Source organism: Tasmannia lanceolata, unplaced genomic scaffold (genome assembly GCF_043159265.1).
Source record: "Tasmannia lanceolata isolate RefF3 unplaced genomic scaffold, GAP_Taslan_0.1 ptg000037l, whole genome shotgun sequence".
NCBI classification, from domain to species: domain Eukaryota; kingdom Viridiplantae; phylum Streptophyta; class Magnoliopsida; order Canellales; family Winteraceae; genus Tasmannia; species Tasmannia lanceolata.
The window spans coordinates 21,603,485-21,628,323 of NW_027518714.1; the positions used below are offsets into that span (position 1 = coordinate 21,603,485).

The 24,839-nt window shown below is 37.6% G+C and overlaps 1 protein-coding gene across 1 annotated transcript; it reads right to left on the reverse strand.

The window, feature by feature from the left end:
* Positions 1–494: 494 nt before the first annotated feature.
* LOC143861315 (uncharacterized) lies at positions 495–22,506 on the reverse strand. The gene is made up of 10 exons (XM_077372252.1): positions 22,440–22,506; positions 11,674–11,772; positions 11,406–11,554; positions 3,689–3,727; positions 3,514–3,606; positions 3,295–3,393; positions 2,536–2,637; positions 1,022–1,105; positions 672–737; positions 495–551 (listed from the first exon to the last, which is right to left on the reverse strand). Exons 1-10 carry the CDS (start codon positions 22,504–22,506, stop codon positions 495–497), a joined length of 855 nt encoding a protein of 284 aa, XP_077228367.1.
* Between the last annotated feature and the right edge of the window lie 2,333 nt (positions 22,507–24,839).

Here is a 24,839-nt window from a genome sequence, read left to right on the forward strand (position 1 = left end):
GAAAACCTAGAAAAACTTTCCTCTTTTGTTTCCCACTACAGCTAGGTTACCTGGTAAATTAAGGGAACAAGGCAACTTTCCCATCAAACAATGCTATCCGTGGAGCCTTGTGAATGTATTTGAAGAAGTGTTAGACTGCCCAGCAGGCCATCAGGTGATTTCACTCGTGCAAAGCGCGGTCAATGTGGAAGCTGACCATTTATGCAAAGAGGGAGGGGCGACACGATTCCATCTCTTGTCATAAAAGACCATATGTCTCCATAGACCTCCCTATTTTGTTTTCCTGCTTTCTTTTGCTTCCCGGTAATGCCCACTGGTTTCTGTTTTCCTCTTATCAGTTATAAAAATTGTGCTATCTTTCAAAATAAATAAATTCACACAATATTTATCTACTTTTCATGCCGTTTTGTTTTTCTAAATATGTTTCTTACATCTCATGCTTTTATTTACTCATTCCTACAGAAAATTTATTTTCAATATTTTCATGTAAACATTTAAAATGTTAATCTTGGATTTGTAAGGCTAGAGTGCCTATCAAATGTCATCCTTGCCTATAAAAAATTTTAAGAAAAAAAAAAAGAAAACAAAACAAAAGCATCTAGTATTGACATGTGTCCGCATCTAGTATTGACACATGTCTATGCGTTAGTTACCCAGGTAAATGAGATTACCTTGTCCATGAGCCAATAGCCAATGGTTGGCATGTACTGCACAAGGTACATCACAGCAAGTACAGGCTGCAAGAGAAACACAAGCATAAGGCATCTTCTGAGACTAAATCTATAAATTAAGAAGTACAAAAAATTCTAGAATTGTACTATAAATTTCAACATCATAAAACTAAAAAGGAAAGAACAGTAACTATTTTTGCTTGTTCTTCCATTTTCATCACTTGCTCTTACTTCTAGAAAATGATATCACAGGTGTAAAATAGAAAACGTATTGATATAGTTTAGCACCTAGAATTGATATGTTTTCTATATAGTGGTTATAAGGAAAGCACACAAAGCATGAGAACAACCTGATTTGATATCCAAACTTCCTTTAATCCGTGGGTGGCTGCAATGATCGTTAGGTCTGCGCACCTTTCTGATGTCACACGTTTCTGTTAAAAATAAAGATGGGCTCTTAGATGCAAAAGTGTCAAGGAGCCATAAGCAATATACTATTTTTTCTTCATATGCCCTTAATGATTCAAGTGGCTTGAGATAACTTCCCATATCAGTCTTCAAGTAAGTTCAAACGCAATAAATCACTTCGAATACAAACCTATAGGAGAGAAAATGCAGTATAGCATATGTATTATAACCATTCAAAAAAAAACACCATATGTATTATATGTTGCTAAACTTTTTTTTTTTTAATGCCATATGTTGCTAAACTTTGCTTGTAACTTTTAATCATTTCAAGACAACTCAGCATACATTTGTTATTAGACACACTTAAGCATGTGCCAATCAAAAGAGCGGTAAGTCCCAACATTGCGATCCCAGCATTTGCCTCTAATCTGATTGAATTCAACATGCTAAACAGATTTTTGACCTTATTGTGCATCCAAAAGAGGATTTATATGATGGTTACAAAATCATTAAAGGTCCTCAAATTAAATAAACAATATATATACATATATGTAATTATGCTTTGACAGTTGTGCTTGATATAAGAATCCGAGAAAAGGCATCCAGACAAGGTTTTGCATAAAGTATCACTCTCTAGGGGTCTTGTGGCATGAAGAAACCTAGTTCTTGGAGTTCTATGTGGTGGCATTCAGCAAAGAGCAAAGACTCGGTTTGAAAGTGATTTTGCTATCAATATCCCATATTTCCTTTTTGACAACAGCAAAGGTTAGATCATTGCTGCCTTGTGGACGCATCACAAATTGCGGTGATTTGTGTAAATCTTGTGCACTACTGTGGTTCAGATTTTCTTTTCTCCTAGTTATTTTGACTGATTAATTGTTGGTGGGCTAACCAAATCTAAGCACAAAAGCTCCAAAGTTAATTCCATACTCAACAGAGACTTCTATCTTATGCCCTGATATGGCAAGATGAGCATGCTGGTGTTGACCATGGTTCCAATACTCATAATTTTGTAATAATATGAATTGAATTTTGAATCATTAAGGATTTGCACCAGCGTCCAATAATTTGAATCCCTTTTCAGTTTGGCTTTCAGATACAATGGTGAAGTTGCTTTAAATGCTTCACAACCACACCACCTCTTTAGCCAAGGTCATCTTAGTTTGTCTCTTGCAGCCAGCCAGAATACTGATTAGCCACACCATTTAAAATAAAAAACTGCTACCTATCAGTAATAAGACCATTCAACTTTTATGTTTGAACTATCAACAGAAAAAAAAAATGGGGTACATTTGAAATTTGAAGATTCGTGCAGGTATGAAGTAGTCTATTTCTTCAAATATGTCCAAAATCTTCACCAATATGCTGCAATAGGCAGGATGTCAATTATTCCTTCCACTCAAACTGCATCAAATATGAATGCATATCAACAGTGGATAAAAAACTAAAATCTTACCCCGGAAGAAGCACTTTGTTCTGATGAGCTAGCTCCAGTACCATTTGATGTCTCTATAGGCCCAGGACAAACAACTGTCACCTTAATCCCTTTCTTACACAGCTGTAATTACAAAAGGATATATCAGGCACAGGTCAAAATGTCACGTAAACTAAGTTGCAATATACAATAAAGTGGGTCCATCCAAGAGAGTGTTTAATTATACAGAATTGTACGTAACCAAAAAAAAGGTTTGGAAGATGGAGGAATTATAAGTTGAATCACAGATTAAAATCAAATAACACTATCTTAGTTTCTTGTAACTATTTCTTTTGATTTTTCTCAGTTCAATAATAAGAACATAGCTAAGCTACATTAAAAGGCACAATACACCTAACAAAAAAGAAAGTGAAACATTTATGGACAGTAATCACACGAAAAGGATTGTCCAGAAGGAAGAATTATTATTATTTTTTAAAATTGTGTCACTGTGACACTACATTTTGCAATTAAAAGCATTGACACATAAAATGACAACTGACAAGCAATAGTTCTATATAATTATTCGTACTGAAAGAAATGTTACCTATATACTCAACTCAACTAAGCTTTTGTCCCAAACTAGTTGGGGTTGACTAAATGTTACCTATATAGTATATATCGTATAAAACATTAGCAAATGGTAGGCACCGCTAATTTCCTAAAACTCACTCAAAAATTGCAGGCCGGATACACTGATTGCAAAATTCGAGCAGTCACAGACCTCATTAATAAATATACCTCAGAACGCAAGGAATGAAAGTATCCATTTACAGCATGCTTAGAAGCGGAGTACACGGCCTGACCTGGGGCAGGTGTCTTCCCTGCAGCACTGCTCATCTGCAGAGAGGATACACTTAAATAAATAAAAAATAAGAAAACCACAATGAACAGGAGCCAATTCAAGAACAAAATTATCTAATGTGATGGAATAAAAACTGAATTTATGTTCCAACGTACCACAATAAAATGCCCCGCCCCCCTCCTCAACATGAAAGGTGCAAGGAGCCGAGTGAGAGATATTGTCCCGAGGACATTTATATCAAATGTGGCCTAGTCACAAAGTAAAATACCTATGAAGATTATTTTCCTAGAAAAGCTCAGAAAAAAATGAACACAAAGTGATATCTAATACCTTAAGAGCTTCCTCAGTTACATCCAGAGCTGTTGTTTTCTGCAAGCAAATATAGTTGGAAGCTGATTGTCATCATCTTCAGAAAAAAAATGCTACTAAGATCTGTTTCAAAAAAAAAAAAAATGCTATTAAGATGATAGCTTCACAACCTATTTACGTTGTCAATGGAGAGAGTGGAAGATACTGGTGGTCGATGGTTCCGTACCCTCTCGAAGAAGGATTGTAGAATCGAGCGGGTGAGCCAAAAAAGTAGAGAGGGTTTGGGAGATTGGAAGTGTACCATTGTAAATTTAGGAACTTCAGGAGACGATCTGAATGTCGTCACTGCGGCAAAATCTGGTCTGGCTTGGATTTTAACTACCCTGGGATGAGCAGGAGTGCTACTGTTGATGTGGGCGGCGGTTTCCGGCCGGAGGAGGAGGTATCTGAAGGTCTTGCTGAAGACTTCTTTCTGAAGACTTCTGATGGGATCTTGTCTAATATCGAATCTATTCCCCTTAAATCAATTGGAAATGCTGATTTCTACTTGTGGGGGAGAATCAGACAGACAGGGCTGGAGTGGTGATTTAAAGGCGCTTGAAGGTTGGCTTTGTCGAAAAGCCGGGCTGAGATCATCGACTGTATTTAAGATTGATCCTCTTGAGGTGATGATATTCCCACCTTTCGGATTAATAAGCTTCAAGTGAAAGCTAAGTGGATGGCTGCGACTAACTCCCCTTTTCTCACGCTTCTTCCATGGGATGAAAAGTTTCCGAAGGAAGGTTCAATGTGCTGGTGGAGAATCTCTGGGGTTCCTCCCAAAGCATGGTATGAAGATAACTTCAGAAGAATTGGTGAGCGAGTAGGGAAAGTTTTGGATCTTGATGCCTCGTGTTCGGCTGGAGCTGGATATGTGTCGGCTTTGGTGCTGATTTCAACGGCGGGAGATATTGGTAGAGAAATCTCTCTGCAGTTGAACCTGGATGGATCTATCAGATGGATTAAACTTGAGAAGTCTAATTCTGGAGGGTTTAGATCCAGGGAATCGTGTTCCTCTTCTTATTCGTCGGGTGACTCTTATATGGGTGATGATGTCGAAGGGGATTTGGGAGTTTTGCCAGGAGATAAGGATGTGAGCTCGGGAGAAGAAGATGATGGGGCGGCAGAGTTTGGTGCAATTGGGAAAGATGATATGGTGCAGGATAGCAGAAGATGCTATCGTACTCCTCCTGCAGCGCATGGAAGGCTAAATTGCACCGGCGGGCTTTTCAATTTTCAATCGAGTGGGTCGCCAGCTGGCTACAGGTGGACCGTGGAGGAGTGTTTGTGGTATTGATTATTGTTCCTCTAATAGGGTGGGTCCTCTAACGATTATCGACTCTTTTGAGAGTATTTTAATAGCGACTTCTCCGAGGCGGGCTAAAAGGATCTCTTCGAGTGGACCAAAGGCCAGGGACTTTGCTCATGGGCCTGGGTCTTTCTACTTGAGCCCATATCGTAATATGAATTTGGGTAAATCTAATGGGGGGATGGGAAATAGCCCAGACCAGGTATTTAGTAACAGGTGGGACCGATGGCATCTCGAAGAGACGTTAGTTGCATCTCGCGGCGAGGAGGTCTGGAGAGATGGCCATTTCGGCTCTACAGAATTCCTAGATAATCTGGAGGTGGATGGTACATCCCCATCCCTGGGTGAAGATGGGTCTGGTAGTTTTGGATCTATCAGTCCTGGTTGGAGAAATATTGTTATCAATCTAGACTTTGAATCGATTGAAGTTGAAGCAAATCCTGTGATTGAGCCTCTGAATCCGCAGAGAGATATTGGGCTGAAAGTGTCTCTTTTTAATACGGATTCGATGGTGGTGGGCTCCGTCTATTATCTGATCCTGCCTGTGTATAGAGATAGCTTGAATACGCCTTGGCTTCCCGATAAGCAGGTATCTTTGCAGTATGGGGTTGGGTGTCCTTCAGTGGAAGATTGGCAAATCCAGGATATAATACCTTGTATGGGGGTGTGCTCTGTTGATGGGAAGGATCCGATAGATCCCTTTTGTGATCCTACTTTTCCTTGCTCCCAAGCTCCTCCTGTGAATATAAATGATATCTGATCTGAGCATGATGTGACTGATGGTTTATCATCAGTAGGTACGTTCCCTGATATATCTTTAGTTGGTCATGTTTTTCCTTCCACCTTTGGTTGATGTGCAGGGTACTCAGCTGAGCACTTCTTCTTCACCTTTAATTGATTATCTGGGTTCTGAGAATTCCTGTCCATACTCTCTAATGTTGAATAAGTGTTATCCTCTAATAAGGCGTGGGAATGTTCTAGAGAAGAGGCTGTTGAGTTTTTTGTGAATCATTCTGTTGCAGTTGGCAAGAGTCTGGGGCCGGGATATGCAGGGATAGGTGAAGTGTTAAGATCAGCACTAGAAGCTGCAGAATTGAGAGACTATGATAGCCAATCTAATATTCAGATTCGATCTGAGGAAAAGGGAGAAAGAAATGTCGGGAACTAGAAAGATTAAAATCTGACATTTTGCATGATGGGCGTGAGGTAGATGAGACTGTGGCTATTTCAAAGCCTAGTGGGCGGCAATCCAGTGTAAGGAAGGGAGGAAGGACTCTAGAAAGGTTATCCCACGAAGATTGTGTCTTGGAATGTTAATGGCTTGGGTTCTCAGGAAAAGAGAATTGAAGTTAAAAAGTTAGTGAAGGAAATAAAGCCCAACCTGTTTTGCATCCAAGAGACTAAGTTGGAAGAAATTAATTGAAGTCTTATTAGAAGCCTGTGGGCTCGCTCAGAGTGGAATTTTTCATTTTTAAAATCATCGGATGCTTCTAGGGGTATTTTGGTCGCATGGGATGAAAATTTTTGGCTTAAACAAGAGGAATGGAAAGGTAGATTCTCCATTTCTGTGTCTCTTCGAAGGGTGGATGATGATTCGATGTGTTTGTTTTCTGGAGTGTATGGTCCTATCCTTAGGACAGAGAAGGGGTTTTTGTGGGAGGAATTGAGTGCTGTCAGGGATCTACGTGCATATCCTTGGTGTCTTGGGGGAGACTTTAACGAAATCAGAACTGTGGGTGACAGATTGGGATGCATCAGATCGACCCATAATATGAGGTCCTTTGCTGACTTCATTGCAAAGTATGAGCTAGTGGATCTTCCTCTTTCGGGGGCTTCCTTCACATGGTCTCGTGGTCAGACTAGAAGTCGTATTGATCGCTTCCTTATTTGTCATGGATGGCTTGATTTAACTCCTGAGGTTTTTCAGAAAGCCTTGCCCCATTCTGTCTCTGATCATAGCCCACTTATCCTTGATCCTAGATTGGAGTCGTGGGGGCCTCCTGGGGCCTCCTCTTTTTAGATTTGAGTTATAGTAGCTTTGCATTCCTAATATGGTGGAAAAAATGGGTGACCGGTGATTATCTGTTTCTGTAGAAGGTCCTGTTGATGTTTTGATTGGCTTCAAATTGAGGTTTGTGAAGAAAAAATTGAAAGAGTGGGTTGGAGAGCGGAATCGGCAATATGGTGGTAGGAAACTTTGGATTGAGAATCGCATGATGGAGTTGTCTGCCTTAGAGGAAATTGGCCTTGGTGATGAAGTGGAGTGAGAAGAATTGGGAAGATTAAAGGAAGAGCATAAAACGTGATTCTTCAAGAGGAGATATCATGGCATCAAAAATCTAGAGTGAAGTTGTTGTTGGAAGGAGATAAAAGTACAACATATTTTCACGCTATGGCTAATGCTAGAAGGAGGAGAAACATAATAGAGGCGCTAAATGTGAATGGAAATATGGTGAATAGCAAAGAGGAGATTTCTAAAGCTATCTTGGATTTCTATTCTTCTCTATACTCATCAGAGAACATGGTTTGTTCCATCCCTGAGGGAGTTGAGTTTAGTAACCTATCATTAGAAGAGTGCTTGAGCCTGGAAAAACCTTTTGGGGAAGAAGAGATAGAAAGAGCTTTATTTTCTACGGGTAAGGATAGGGCTCCTGGACCAGATGGGTTTTGTTTAGCGTTCTTCCAATCGTGTTGGTTGTATGTGAAGTTCGACATTCTACAGTTTTTTAATGAATTCTATGATAGATTGTCTCTGGATAGGGGAACAGATGCTACATTTATTACCCTTATCCCTAAGGTGGAGGGAGGCTCAAAGGTGTCGGAATACCGCCCCATTAGCTTGGTGAGATGCTTGTATAAATTGTTGGCAAAAGTTTTGGCAAAGACTGAAAAGTGTCCTTCCATCAATTATTTCGGATAGTCAAAGCGCCTTTGTTAGCAAGAGGCAAATATTGGATTGTTCTCTCATAGCGAATGAAGCAATTGACTACTATCAGAAGTCTGGGAAAGGTGGTGTCTTATGCAAATTGGATATGGAGAAAGCTTATGATAGAGTTGAGTGGGATTGGTTGGACTACCTGGTTAGGAGGATGGGTTTTGGTAGCCGGTGGCGAGGATGGATCAGAGAGTGTGTTTCCTCTGCTTGGTTCTCTATTCTTATTAATGGATCCCCTAGAGGCTTTTTTAAATCATCTAGAGGTCTAAGGCAGAGGTATCCCCTTTCTCCCTTTTTGTTTGTTATAATTGTCGAGTCTCTAAGAAGGTTAATAAAAAAGGGCAATATTTTGGGGCTCTTCGAAGGTTTCAAGATCGGTTGTGACTCTGTAGAAGTGTCATTACTTCAATTTGTTGATGATACCCTTCTCTTTTGTGCTCCTGAGGAAAATCAGATTTTGAACTTAAAAGCCACTCTCAGATGTTATGAAATGATTTCTGGTCAGAGAACCAACTTCCAGAAATCGAGGTTGTACGCTTTGAATTCTTCACAGAATGATCTATGTGGTTTTGCTCAAATCTTGGGTTGTAAGGTGGAGGCCCTGTCGTCTTCTTATCTTGGCCTCCCCCTTGGAGTTGGGAGACCCAATAAAGCATTATGGGAGCCTATTGTTGACAGAATTGAGAGAAGATTAGAAACCTGGAAAAAGAATTTAGTATCTAAAGGATGTCGGCTAACTCTTGTTAAAGCGGTGTTAGGAAACATCCCTATCTACTTCCTATCTCTTTTCAAGTGTCCTGAGAGTATGGTGTTGAGGATTGAGCAAATTCGGAGAAGATTTCTATGGGGGGATCTAAGGATAAGAAAGGAATTCCATTGATTAAATGCGAATCTGTTTGCCTTCCTTTCGATAAGTGGGGTCTGGGCATTAGAAGAGTTAGAGACTTCATCATGCTCTTTTGGGAAAATGGTCATGGAGGTTTGGGGTGGAGGAGTCTTCATTATGGGTGAAAGTTATAGGGAGTAAATACGGTTTGTCGGGTGGTAAATGGGGCTCAGAGGATTTATATTATAAAAAGTCATTGACTGTGTGGCGGAATATTTTCAAGCTGAGGCACCTTTTTTATGGTGGTATTAGATATAAAGTCTACTCTGGTGACCATATTAGATTCTGGGTTGATGCGTGGTGCTCGAGTGAACCTCTTATGGTTTTGTTCCCTGACTTATATGTGATCGCTTCCCAGAAAGCGGCATTAGTTTGTGAATGCTTTGTTCGGGAGGGTAGCAGTGTGAATTGGATGCCGAGTTTTAGAAGGAATTTTTTCGATTGGGAACTGGATTCAGTTTCCCAGCTATTAAAGTTGATTGGGGGATGCTACATCAAAATATTCGGATTTGATAAGAGAGTATGTATTTGAAATTCGTCGGGCTTTTTCTCTGTTAAATCCTTCTATCATCATCTTATGCCCTGCGGTGTACCCTCTATCTCAGCCAAGGTATGGAAATTTCATTGTCCTCCTAGAGTTAGTTTCTTTGGGTGGGCGGTGATTCATGGCCGGATTCAAACGATTGATTTTCTTTGGAAACGAGGCATGTCTCTCGTGGATCATTGCCCCTTATGTTTGGAAGATGGTGAATCTATTAACCATCTATTTATCCATTGTAAGGTCACTAGGGAGGTGTGGAGCCGCATTCTAGGACAGTTTGGCATTTGTTGGATTTTTCCTCGGTCGATCCCTGAATTGATGGCATATTGGGAGTTTGTCCCTTGGAAGAAAAAAGGGAAGGTGTTATGGAATATTTGTCTTCTTGCCTCGTGGTAGGTTATTTGGAATGAGATAAATTCTAGAGTCTTTAATGGGGTGACCAAATCTCCATATTGGCTATATATCAAAGTAATTGCTCTTTCTATTGCTTGGGTGAAGAGCCTTTCATTGTTTCAATTTGTCTCGGCCTTTGATTTATGGGAGGGGTGGCAAATAGTGTGTAATGAAAGTGAAGCTAGATCTCGAATCATTGAACATTGGGAGCCTCCTTCGGTGGATTGTCTCAAGTTCAATTTTGACGGGTCGAGTTTGGGCAACCCGGGGCCGGTAGGTATTGGATGTCTATGTAGAGACTCTTTTGGGTCGGCTTTATGGTCCTTTTCTGGCCCCATTGGAGTTGGGGATGCAACTGAGGCGAAGATTAAAGCGGTGTATCAAGGAATTATTAAAATTGACAAGGCTCTCTATAACAAAACAATTGTAGAGGGTGATTCTAAAAATGTGGTGTGGTGGCTCTCGGGTTCTGCGGCTCCCCTTGGAGATTTTCCTCTTTCTTTGAGGAAATTGTTGACTTAACTACTGGATCCTCTATTGTATTTAAGCATGTAAGGAGATTTGCTAATTCTGAGGCAGACTCTCTAGCTAGGGATGGTGTGTTTAGGGTGGGGTTGGAATGGTTTGATTTCCTTCCCCCTGAATTCTCAGTCTGTCTTGTATTTCTTTCTTTATGCTTGTATCCTTGAGGACCTTCTCGGTTCTCCTTATTAATTCATTCTTTTACCATTTAAATGATCACTTTAGAGCTCATGTGTGCCACAAGGACATGATCATGTATGTTGACCCTACCAACAAAACAAGTATGGCCCATTGAGGTTGGACCCACCTTGATCTTATGATCCTAGCCCCTTGATCTATTAGGCCTCGTTATAGTTCCGTCAAGAGAAGTTAAAGGTTGATGTTTGTAGGTCTTAATCCCAAGAATGGGATGTCTTTTTGGCATGTGACCAGGATCAGTGGGCCGCCTTAGGACGGTCCACACCAGATCAACGGTCCTGATAAGACACACATGTCCCCTTGTGGGACCCGATGTTGATCGTTAGAATTGATCCTAAGCCTAAGGTGACTGTCTGCATAGTTGGACTCTATCTTCAGCATTAACATTACTTGAATGCTCTTTATGATTTCAAGATACAACTTTAATCAGACAAAAGAATCACCAAAAGCACTGAGAAGAAAAATCGTAATACCAAAAAATGAGAAATGACATATGCTTCCCTTGTTTTTGTAATGGTGCTCTTCTCTTCAATTGACAAATTTTCTAGATAATTGTTAAAACCCGACATCATTCCCCAAAATCTATCAACACCTAATCAAAAAAGTGTTTAATAAAACAAGGAGTGCCATTATCAAAACAAGGGATTGCAGGTATCATTTTCCAAAGAAGTTAGAACAAGATAAATTAAGTTTTTCCCCTCTTCTAGCTGTGTTAATAATTTTCTAAATGTGAGTCTGACGTATGTACGACATGACAACTGTTTAAAAAAAGGAGGGAGACATATAGTATACTGTGTATATGTCAACGTAGAGCACATTAAAGTTAAAATGATCCAACAATACTAGTGTGAAAATATATGAAATAACCTTCCATGAGCTAATTTGAAAAAGTTGAAACGAAAAATGATCACTTACAGGGCGTTCATAGGCTGCATTGTGGACCATATAATCAATTCCTGCACCAGGAAAAGAAGACACTGCTTGTTGCACAACTTTGCTTAGACAATCTTCACCAGAAGCCAAATCCATAGGCAAAACTTTTACTTCCCCGGGTGCATGCTTACCTGTGATCAAACAGCAAAATATCAGAGAAAAAATTAGAAAAAAAATTACTTTCGTGTAAACATTAGCTCAAGGTTTCTTAAGTTTCAGCGAATAAAAATTTCTCACAGTAGTTGTATACCAACAAGTTCTTTCTTGACTCGCTCCAATTCAGCTTCATTACGAGCAGAAATGATCAGCTTTGCTCCTAAATTCGCAAATTGTTTTGCAAGAACCTCACCTGGGTATAAAAAGAAATATCACATTGGAAATCTATGTCAGGTTAACAGGTAGATGGGATTGCAACAACGTCTATAATAAATTGAAACTCTGCCTATAATCACACCTCATATGCAGGCAAAAGTATGTTTCAAACAATTTTCCAGCACTATCACAGTTAGAATTAGTCGATCCAACATTAAGGATACGGTTAAAATTAGTCGATCCAGCATTAAGGATGCAACCCATAAAAAAAAACATTAAGAATACTCTTACAGTCAACCAAAGATAAACATACGGAATTTTACTGCTATCAAATCCTCAAATGACAAGGCCCCGTTACCAACCAATCAGAAGTTGGAGAGCACTTCATTGAGACCAAAATCCAATCCAACATGTCAATCAAAATAGACGCATGCATACATATATGAGTGTTATGTAAAAATGTATATGTGGGAGTGTGTTCATGAAGAGAGGCTGCCATAATTGAGAACAAAAAGAAATACAAGAAGCAGGATAATAATGCAGAGTCCTCCACCAAATAAGTCTACTTTCTACTGATTTTTAACTTCTAAATTTAATAGATCGAAGCTCACGGATCCTGTCACAGATGATAAAACATGTGAACACAGAAAATCAAAGTAGATAACACTACGAAAATTTTAAATAACAAGAAGCCATACTTTGACTTCGAACAAAATCCAGCCTAACCCAATGCATGTACATGTACTTTTCTTTCAAAGGTTTACTGCGTCCCCCCCCCCCCTCTGTCTCTCTCTACCCTCCTAATTTGCCAAACATTTGCCGTTGAATCCCACTTTTCTAAGCACATTTCTGATTTTAAAGACCTTATGTTCGATCAAGCAATCTATCAAAATAGAATAAAATACTTAACTTGCAATTCGATGCATTTGTGGGGATGGTTTCAAATTTCGGTTTTGGAATGCGTTTCGGTCCGAAACCGAAACCGAAACCGAAATTTTGGCCAAAATCCAACAAAACAATTTAAAATAATATTTTATTTAATACACAATTTTTGGGTATGTGTAATTTCGATTTCGGTTTTGACTGAAATCGACCAGAAATTTCGGATTTAGGTCGAAATTTAAAACCATGTTTGTGGGTGGCTAAAAATTGAATAGATTTTATTTTAAAGTCATTTGCATAACATTAAAATTAAATTATAATAAACTAAACAGTCGGGAAATTCACACATTCAATGACCATTGTAAGCATAATTTTTAGTCTAACAGCAATAATTTCATTAATTTATAGTAAAAATTTCAATGTGCCTATTTTACCCCTGATAAGGGGTTTTTGCAAAAGAAGATTCCCACCTCGCCTTATTTGCAAAAGCAGTTTTCTAATTTGACAATTGAAAATAGGGAATTGCTAGGGTCCATCGCAAATGGCATTTCGTGGCTGGTCTATTGCATGTCAGACCGGCCAACTCCTGAATGGAGACAGGTTGGCTGGTCTGACATGCGATAGACCGGCCGCAAAGTGCCTTTTGTGATGGACCCTAGCAATTCCCTTTAAAATATAATCACCGCATTAGAGTTAACTAGTAAAAATGCACGTGTGATGCACGTGCTATCCATTTAAAATCGTACAGACCACATCATAGGTTGATCTAAACCATCCATGTGATAGAACACAACATCAATAAGTTGTGTCCGTAAAATCATTTCCATAGGCTGATCCTAGCCCTCTAATCTATAGAGGTTTCCATGATTGTTGTTCCTCTTAAGGTGCCTAGAATTCGTCAATATTTTTACAGGTGTCTTGCATTCGTAATATCAACATTTCTGTAATTTAACCCGCACATAGTGAATAAGGAAAAGTTGTTTTTTCGTCATCGTTAGGGGTGCAACTTGGGTGTCAACCCGACCCAATTCGGGTTGGGTTGGGTCGGGCTGACCCGATTTGATATGGTACCAATTGTTGACCACCTCAACTCAAGCCGGGTTGTTTTGGATTTTGAGAACCAATAGCGAGTCACCAATAATAATTTTTTAAGTCTACTATATTTTGATGATCACACTCGTCACTTTATTCAAGTACGATACGGCCCGCACCATAGGATTATCCAAACCGTTAATTTGTTGGGCCCCAATGTAAATATGCGTTGTCATGAAAATTATGTCCATAGGATTATCCTAACTCTTCGATACATATAGATTTATTTATGGCCTCGTCCATCGACATATCGAATGGTTAGGATCATCGAATAGAGATGATTTTTTAGGCACAGTTTTTTTTACATTGAAGCCAAACAAATGAATGGTTTGGATCTTCAAACAAGGTAGGTTATAGTGTGATTTACCAAAAAAAAAAACGTATGTTCACCTACTCCTGGATGCCATATAATATCTCTTGTCTGTACGATATGATGGATGTGCTCCACTCTTTATGGTGCTCGCAGGTAGTTGTGCATATTTCTTTAACAGCACTTGGCCCACCTTGTTTGAAGATCCAAATCATTCACTTGTTGCGCCCCAATGTAAAGGCAGTGCCTATAAAACAATCCCCATAGGATGATTCTAACCCTCTAACATGTAGATAAACTACACTATATAGAAACACCTACCGATCAGAAGGTTAGGATCATCCTATGAAGAATAATATTTTCATGGTACAGCCTATTTTTGTTGAACCCGTCGGGTACGGGTTGAACCCGACCTGCGTGGGAACATCCAAGTAACAACGACGGTTTGAAATTATATATAGTGCTAATGTCCTCACTACCATATTTTATAATGGCACTCCTCACCGTATTTTGATGATCACACTCTTCACTCTATTAAAATGTACGGTATGGCACATACGCTGAGTAATGCTGACGTGTAAATCCCAGATAAAAAGAAAAGAAATTTCTTTTGGATGGGCCACTTCCTACATAGGTTGTGCCCCAAAACTAATTTTCATAGGTTGATCCGAACCCTCTGATATATAGAGGGTTATAGGTTGCTCTAAACCGTCCATGTGATGGAACACAACATTAATCGGTTGTGCCCGTAAAATCATTTCCATAGGTTGATCCTAGCCCTCCAATTGATAGGGGTTTCCATAATTGTTGTTCCTCTTAAGGTGCTCGGAATCCATCAATATTTTGCAAGTGTCCTGCATGCGTAATATAAAGTAGTTCTTTCGTCATTGTCATATGTCTTTACCTCTTCTTGGTAGTTTTTTGCCGTAATTGTCATAGACAAGTACCTGTGTCGGTACTTTTCGTATGTAGATTACGATTTTACCCTCAAATAATTTCTCACACAAGCGGAAATAACGGCAAATGACACAAATGCCCTTACATGTGGGATACAATTGGAATTATGGCAGTGAGACACAGGCGAAAATAACGGCAAAGGTGGAACAACTTAACCCATCATTTTGCCTTTATATATAGTAAGTAAGTATAAGTATAGTTAGAAGATTAGAATAGATTAGATTAGATTAGAATATAGTAGTTAGATTAAATTAGATTAGATTAGATAGTTAGATTAGATTTCACAAATCCAGAATATGACAAGATTGAATTGGCAAAAATAACTCAAACATGGTGAGTGTATTGGTAAACTAACAAACCAGAAGACCGCTTTTGTAAAAAAGGCGAAGTGGGAGACTTCTTCTGCATAAACCCCAAAAATAAATCCTGGAAAGATTCTAGTAAAAATATTTCAAAAAAAAAGATTTAAAAAATAAAATAAAAATCAATGGAAATAAAACAAAGATGGTAGACTTGCAAGTTATTTAGACTTGCAAGGATTGAAACAAATAGCAATCTATTGGGCTTTTTTGCCTTATTTGGGTTTCGTGCCTTATTTGGACTTGCCACGAATGAAACACGTTTAGGAGCCTTATTTGTCTTTCCAGGGAAATAGAACAAATATAAGGCAATGATATAATGAATTTAGATTTTGCAAATATGCTGTGCAGCTAAGTTTCCATTTCTATTGACATGGATATATAGTAAGTAAGTATAAGTATAGTTAGATTAGATTATATTAGAATATAGTAGTTAGATTAAATTAGATTAGATTAGAATATATTAGATTAGATAGTTAGATTAGATTTCGCGAATCCAGAATATAACAAGATTGAATTGGCAAAAATAACTCAAACATGGTGAGTGTATTGGTAAACTAACAAACCAGAAGACCGCTTTTGCAGAAAATGCGAAGTGGGAGACTTCTTCTGCATAAACCCCAAAAATAAATCCAGGAAAGATTCTAGTAAAAATATTCCAAAAAAAAAAGATTTTAAAAAAAAATCAATGGAAATAAAACAAAGATGGTTGACTTGCAAGTTATTTAGACTTGCAAGGATTGAAACAAATAGCAATCTATTGGGCTTTTTTGCCTTATTTGGGTTTCGTGCCTTATTTGGACTTGCCATGAATGAAACACGTTTAGGAGCCTTATTTGTCTTCCAGGGAAATAGAACAAATATAAGGCAATGATATAATGAATTTAGATTTTGCAAATATGCTGTGCAGCTAAGTTTCCATTTCTATTGACATCGATATATAGTAAGTATAAGTATAGTTAGATTACATTAGATTAGATTAGAATATATAGTAGTTAGATTAAATTAGATTAGATTAGATTTCGTAAATCCAGAATATGACAAGATTGAATTGGCAAAAATAACTCAAACATGGTGAGTGTATTGGTAAACTAACAAACCAGAAGACCGCTTTTGCAGAAAAGGCGAAGTGGGAGACTTCTTCTGTATAAACCCCAAAAATAAATCCTGGAAAGATTCTAGTAAAATTATTCCAAAAAAACAAGATTTTGAAAAAAATCAATGGAAATAAAACAAAGCTGGTAGACTTGCAAGGATTGAAACAAATGGCAATCTATTGGGCTTTTTTGCCTTATTTGGGTTTCGTGCCTTATTTGGACTTGCCACAAATGAAACACGTTTAAGAGCCTTGTTTGTCTTCCAGGGAAATAGAACAAATATAAGACAATGATATAATGAATTTAGATTTTGCAAATATGCTGTGCAGCTAAGTTTCCATTTCTATTGACATCGATATATAGTAAGTATAAGTATAGTTAGATTAGAATATAGTAGTTAGATTAAATTAGATTAGATTAGATAGTTAGATTAGATTTCGCAAATCCAGAATATGACAAGATTGAATTGGCAAAAATAACTCAAACATAGTGAGTGTATTGGTAAACTAACAAACCAGAAGACCGCTTTTGCAGAAAAGGCGAAGTGGGAGACTTCTTCTGCATAAACCCCAAAAATAAATCCTGGAAAGATTCTAGTAAAAATATTCCAAAAAAAAAAAAGATTTAAAAAAAATCAATGGAAATAAAACAAAGATGGTAGACTTGCAAGGATTGAAACAAATAGCAATCTATTGGGCTTTTTTGCCTTATTTGGGTTTCGTGCCTTATTTGGCCACGAATGAAACACGTTTAGGAGCCTTATTTGTCTTCCAGGGAAATAGAACAAATATAAGACAATGATATAATGAATTTAGATTTTGCAAATATGCTGTGCAGCTAAGTTTCCATTTCTATTGACATCGATATATAGTAAGTATAAGTATAGTTAGATTAGAATATAGTAGTTAGATTAAATTAGATTAGATTAGATAGTTAGATTAGATTTCGCAAATCCAGAATATGACAAGATTGAATTGGCAAAAATAACTCAAACATAGTGAGTGTATTGGTAAACTAACAAACCAGAAGACCGCTTTTGCAGAAAAGGCGAAGTGGGAGACTTCTTCTGCATAAACCCCAAAAATAAATCCTGGAAAGATTCTAGTAAAAATATTCCAAAAAAAAAAGATTTAAAAAAAATCAATGGAAATAAAACAAAGATGGTAGACTTGCAAGTTATTTAGACTTGCAAGGATTGAAACAAATAGCAATCTATTGGGCTTTTTTGCCTTATTTGGGTTTCGTGCCTTATTTGGACTTGCCACGAATGAAACACATTTAGGAGCCTTATTTGTCTTTCTAGGGAAATAGAACAAATATAAGGCAATGATATAATGAATTTAGATTTTGCAAATATGCTGTGCAGCTAAGTTTCCATTTCTATTGACATGGATATATAGTAAGTAAGCATAAGTATAGTTAGATTAGATTAGATTAGAATATAGTAGTTAGATTAAATTAGATTAGAATAGATTAGATTAGATAGTTAGATTAGATTTCGCAAATCCAGAATATGACAAGATTGAATTGACAAAAATAACTCAAATATGGTGAGGGTATTGGTAAACTAACAAACCAGAAGACCGCTTTTGCAGAAAAGGCGAAGTGGGAGACTTCTTCTGCATAAACTCCAAAAATAAATCTAGGAAAGATTCTAGTAAAAATATTCCAAAAAATAGATTTTTACAAAAAAAAATAATCAATGGAGATAAAACAAAGATGGTAGACTTGCAAGTAAGTAGACTTGCAAGGATTGAAACAAATAGCAATTCTATTGGGCTTTTTTGCCTTAATTGGGTTTCGTGCCTTATTCCACGAATGAAACACGTTTAGTAGCCTTATTTGTCTTTCCAGGGAAATAGAACAAATATAAGGCAATGATATAATGAATTTAGATTTTGCAAATATGTTGTGCAGCTAAGTTTCCATTTCTATTGACATGGATATTTAGGAATACATGTGTTATCACCAAAAATAGATTTCCGCAAGCCTATAAAAACGAATACATGTGTTATCACCTCCTCAAACAAATATGAAGTCCTTTGCACCTCTCTTGCTTTTGGGCCTTCTGCTGCTCCCCATTTGCTTCGGTAAAATATATCTTTCCTATTTGTTTTTTTATTTTGGAAAATTACTTAAGGAGTAGGGAATTTTCATGGATATAGTTTCAAACTTTTTTGGGAAAATGATTTTGTATGTACGTAATGCCGACAGAGAGATTTCTTCACTGTTGAATGTTGCAAAATGATAACCTTACTGGCATTGATTCTCGAAATCAGGAATCGGAATTGGCATCCTATTCTGATTCCTATTTTGATTATGTTACATTCAAAATTGAAAAAAAAAGAAGAGAAAAGGGTTCCTGCGCTCGAGCTTATCTGCTCTCGAGTGCAAAAATCAGGAGTGGGGGATCCAAAGCATTCATTTGTGCCCAACAATGTGGCTCCACCCATGTTTCCAGCACTCGAGCATTGATAAGCTATCTGTGCTCGAGTGCATGAACCCTTTTCTCAAAAAAAATTAAAAATAAATCAAGTTTTAATAATTGGTAGAACCGCAGAACTCATGTTGTTGCTTCTTTTTTTAATTTGCTACCTAGAGCCATTTTGGAATTAAAGATAAGGTGGTTTCGTCCAATTATCCAAACTTTCTATTGTCAATATCAGTTGCCAAAGGAAAATACTAATAAAAATTTCATTCCAATCGAGTTGGAATGAGAATACCACCTCATGGGCGGCAAAACGATTGAAGCAATATTCACCCATTTCCCAGCCCTTGTGCCATTACCTCTTTCCCTGGTTTCCCTTTCTCATCATATGATGGCGAAGATGTGCTTATATGTCTCTGTACGTATGCTTGAGAAATGAAGAAAATATCCCTGCATGGTCATCAATCTCTTCATTTTTTTATGTGGACAGGTGTCGGTGTCAGTTCAGAAGATAAGACATGCACACAGCTCCAATCTTTACCCCATTGCAATGATGTTAGCTGTGGTCAATTATGTTTCAAGATATATGGGCTTGTTGCATTCGGTTCTCAGTGCCTTGGGGTGAATTGTAACTGTTATTACCGATGTTGAGGTGGCATCATATATATATGTCCACATCAGCCTCCAAGTCTCCTATTGCACTACCAATTGTATCTGTGATTTTACAATTGTTAGGATTTCTCTGCAATTTAAATAAAAATGCTGATGGGGCACCACTTTGATCTTTATTCATCTTTGTATATTAACAATTTTAAGTAGATATTAGCATGGTTTTAAATTTCGGCCGAATTTTGAATTTTGGTTGAAACCGAAACCGGGGTATAGGTACATTTTTTTGGCTGAAATCTCAAAATTTCGTCCGAAATTCAAAGAAATTCCGCTCAAGTATCTTGATTTTATTAATTAAATAATATTTTTCCAAAATTTTGTATGAAATAAAATACTATTTTAATTGATTTCGGCCGAAATTTTGGTGTGGGTGAGGACTGAAACCCAATCCAAAACTGAAATTTAAAACCATGGATATTAACCACCGATTTCTCGGAAATCTCCACCTGCTATTCTAGGCGCAATGAATGAGAAATGAAAAATCGGAAGAAGGCACCTTGGCTATAACAGATCCCCAGTGCCAGTTTTTAATGTTTATGTAATTCTTGGCTCATTATTTTTGCACACATGCATAGAATGGCCAAGAATGCTAATAGGGTATGAATAGGAAAGTTTAGATAAAAGCAGGGTTTTATGTAAAAGAAGTCTTCTACTTTGCTTTATTTGCAAAAGTAGTCGTTTAGTTTGACAATTTGCAAATAGAGTCATCCACTTGAGTGAATTTTGCAAATTAGGTAGTGCCATCAATTTGTGACCATTACATCCATGGTATATATTTTTCCTCATAAAATGACAAAAATATCCTTACATGTGAAAAGAAAAACCTAGCATTCTTGGCACATGTGATGCATGCATGTGAAAAATATGAGCTGTAGAATGGTGGCCCCTGGGACCTACGCATCAAAAGACGAGGATTTTTCTTATTCTCGGAGAATGAGGGGCAAAGGGATTGATCGAGAAAGATTTCTTGTTCTTATTATAAGATCGTGACTTGATCAGCATATTTTGGTAAAAAGAATAATCTTCTCCAAGGGGTGAGAGACAACTCTCTCTAAGGAACTCGGAAAAATAGCCCCTTAACTTTGTGAGAAGGGGTGCCTCCTCACAAAGGGGTTTCAGTGACCAGGCCTGGGCCCACCCGATGCATGAATTTGAAGAAAGTTCAAAGGGAAAACTACTAGAAACCCCATTGGATTAAAACAAATCTACAAGAATCCTACCAAATTTTCTTAAGTACTAATACCACGTTATTGTGCTAAAAAAAGCTTCTAATCTTTTAAATTACCCAATTTACCCTTGATTATATTGCCTTTAGTTATCAGTAATGTAGAAATCCCTAAAATCTCTCAAAGGCTACATTAAATCGTTTAAAAATCTCTCTCTCAAAAGCTACATTAAATCGTTTGAACATCTCTCTCACTCTTAAACCAAGGCAACATCTCTCTCTCTCTCTCTCAAATAAGATTTAGAGATTTTATATGGTGTAAAGCCTGTATAGTACATTTTTTTCAAAAAGTATTGTCCGTGCCACTCTATATGATGATCCAAACAATCCACTTGATGGGACACAACTCAAATAGGTTGATCCTGTAAGATCTTAAGTGGGCAATCATTGATATAAGATCTACGGTCTATATTAAAGAATGAGATTAAGTGTGAAATTACTGGAGTTACCCATTTCCATTGTGATCAGTGAGGGGTATAAGGGTAATCTGTGCATCTCATCTTTATTGAGACATGGATGATTAGTGTAGCCCTGGAGTCAATTGTATCAGTTGGTTAAAAAGGTTAAGCCAACTAGAGTTTTATTGTGGGCGTGACTCTAGATCTATAAATAAAAGGGTTGGTCTCTGTTGCCGTCTAACCTGTCATAAGGAGATCTCCCCCAGAAGAGATTAGTAAAAGTAGAGAGGCAGTAGAAGATCATCCCGTTCGATCCACGACCATGGGAGATCGAGGTAAGCTTCACAATTCTTTCTTTTGTATCCTTGTACTTTGCATGGTAGATCATTTTATTAATTTGTTATAATCATGGAATATAGATTGAATACCATGAACCTAAGTTTAACAGTGTGGTATCAAAGCCAACCATGCAAATCTAGGATCTGATTAGGATTTCATGTTGGAAGAAAGAGTTGGATGATTAGTTTATAGGGTTATTCAACTTTGATAAATCTCCATTTGTTGGCCGGTATCTTGCTATTTAGCCAACATCGTTGGTGCCGTATTAACTATAGTTAGCCACTAAGTTTTTTTAATCGTTGGAGATCCATGCCACAGCATATATCTTCTTGTGTTGCCATCATTTTGATTCGGTCTGGTGTTTAATCCAAATTGCCCTGTTAATGTGTGATGGATTGGTTGGAAAATCTGTCTCTGCCTGTGGTTTCCTTTTGGGCAATGAATCAACAGCGTGAGACGGACCAACTGATGCCGGTAGTGGGTTGGATCTAGTGTTTTTCAGTCCATTTGAGTGCAACTGTTGGGCAGCGACTAAGAAGTTATGAGAAAGAACTATAGGACACGGCACCAAACAAGATAAGTTTTCCTGCGGTTTTTTTAGTGATTCCAAATTATGCCAACTGGAAGATTCCGAAGATATAGTAAAGTTTTGCATTTCCATGAGTTAATTTTCAGCTTGGGTTTTGAAACATTTTTTTTTTGGTCATGTAATTCCTTTTTAATTTTTATGCACGTCTTGACTTGAGAAACTATGGACATATATGGAAGTATTAATTTCACTTTTGTGCATGCATACATCGCATCTACATGCATTTGTCATGACACTTTAAATAACTATACTTGGGAACCTCAGTTTAAAATAGCCCACATCCGAATCTAAGGAAATTAAAGGTGGTATTTTCAATCCAAATTTCTAGGAATTTTCTTCTGCGGACTTGTGCCTAGTACCACCAGTTGTTGCACCCAAATCATTCAATGCTAGCCAAAGATCTAATTGAGGATTGATCTTGGCCATCCTTACAGATCTAGCGGGCGGCTGTCCATTCAGATCTAGTGGGACATACTATATGGGCAAGTTTAAATTGTTGAACAGTAGAGGAACCCAGTACATGTCTCTTTGAAAAGAGAATCATTACAGTAAGGAAAGATCACACCGCCTTTGTTTTGATAATATAAACAGCCTGTTAGTTTTGGTGATTTTGTTTTGGTATTAACACAGACTATAGTAAACCCTTCTTTTTTTTTTTTTAGGATATGTTATAGTAGAGCCTTAGGGTGATCCAAACCATCCATTTGATGGGCCACAATGTATATAGGTTGTACCAAATAATTCATTTCCATAGGATGATCCTAGCCCTCCAATCTATAGACAACTGTATTTTATGGAAACCCCTATAGATCGGAGGGTTGGGAGGATCATCCTATGGAAATGATTCTTAGGACACAACCTATTTACGTTGTGGCCATCATCATCCTATGGTGTAAGCTAAACAGTGCTTTTTGAAAAATACTGGACTCAAGACTTGAACCGTATAAAAACTCGGCCACCCTCTATAATGTATTTATGACTACTCTTTTAGCAGGTGGCCCAAGGAATAAAAAGGGGTGAATATATCATTCCCCATGTATCTGAATCATTGAAGGTGGATGCCACATGTATTAGACCGATCATTATGCATCATAGATCGCATCAACTGCAACGGTATATGTAACACCCAGCCCCAATGCTTGAACTCGTTTTAACTTCTTGAAATGGGTGTCATTACCAAAAATCAAGCTCAGGATTTATTTGCTTAGAAATGAGTGTCGTTACCAAATCGAGTATAAGAATAATTACTTGGAAGTGGGTGTCTTTTTCAATTTGAAGCATAATGTTTAGGCAAGAGACATTGAAAATGGTAAAGGGTGCTATTATCATCAATGGAGTAAAGTCCATTTAAACCTTCTTTTTTAAAGGCTGCTCATTTTGGAAAGCACCATAAGATTGACCGAAAATAACATCTCCACTAAAGTTAAAATTGGCTTTGAATAGAATCTCTCTTTAGTAGGTAGGATTTTTTTGGAAGCTCTATCATTTCAAGATTCAAGCTTCGTAGGTTTCCTCCTATAGTTTTTCAACTAGTAGAAAATAAGGTAACTTCTATTTATTCAAAAGGAAAATGACAGGTCAATAATTCCTTGTTAGAAATATTGCTTGCATAACAAAACAAAAAAAAGGCATGTGAGCCTCATCGTTTTGGACAGTTCCTATGAGGGACATTTTGGGTTATCGTATCTATAGAAAGGAGCTGCTTCATAGGCTTATGGGAGGTCCTTGCTTCCATAGTTAGATGGGATTCCATTCTTATTAGAGGAAGAAAAGAAAGGTATTTTGTTTGTGAGAAGAGGTATGGATTTGAAGGAGCAGCAAGTAGTCTATCTAAAGAAGAATACTTGGAGGTGAAGAGACAATTCAAGAATCTCCTCTCATACATCTAGTAGCCAACGAGGTCATTGATATATGTAAGTTCTATATTCCAAACTCTCTTACTGCCATTTTAATTTGACACCAATTAAGACTCCTATGAGAAATATCTATGTAGAATTTTCATCATCCAAGCAGCCCATTTGCAACTAAACTTTAGCCACCTGCTGTCCTTGTTTCAACACTCCCATGGTTTGAAAAACCCACCCATATAAGATACAAAACAAAGTGTGATGACCCTTCGTACACTCTTTCCTGATATGCTTAAAACATTGCAATCACAACACCCATCTGAAATTAACAACACAATTAGAGTGACGACTGCACATCATGCCCATAGGATGGTTCTAACCCTTCAGGGAAGAGGGCCCATAGTGCCAGGTCTTTTGGTTGCTACCTTGCAATTGTCTACACATTTTTGTTCTGACACAATCAAGCCAAATAGCCTTGTATCTCTTTGGTGAACCCTTGTAATGCTCGGATCACTAGTGTACTGTACCTTGAGTAACTTCTGGAGGGGGGGCTAGCATATGGCCAGCCCAACCTCTAAGACAGACCATATTAGAACCTATGATGTGTAGTTGTCTGGTAGGATTAGTAGCAATCTAAACAATGGTAGTTTGTTTCAATATTAAAATGGAATAGCAAGCACTTAAATTGCTCAACCTCAACCACATGAACATTACTGGTTGGTATTTGTCAAACAGGAGTGCAACTACTAAAACAGAGATGAATTGATTGTTGACTTTTGAGTTCCAAAATTAAGGGATCCACTCTCTAAATTTAAAAAGGATGGTATTAAAACCCTCCTACAGCACTATCAAAATGTTGCCGTGACATCTTTCTCCACATCAAAGCGTCTACTTAAAACTTTATCAAATATA

Coding starts and splice junctions, on each gene's coding strand:
- LOC143861315 (XM_077372252.1), bottom strand. CDS start 22,506: ATGGCCAAGATCAATCCTCAATTAGATCTTTGGCTAGCATTGAATGAT. Junction 3,607..3,688: donor TAACTGAGGAAGCTCTTAAG/GTATTAGATATC, acceptor CTTTGTGACTAG/GCCACATTTGATATAAATGT. Junction 552..671: donor GCTATTGGCTCATGGACAAG/GTAATCTCATTT, acceptor AATTTTTTATAG/GCAAGGATGACATTTGATAG.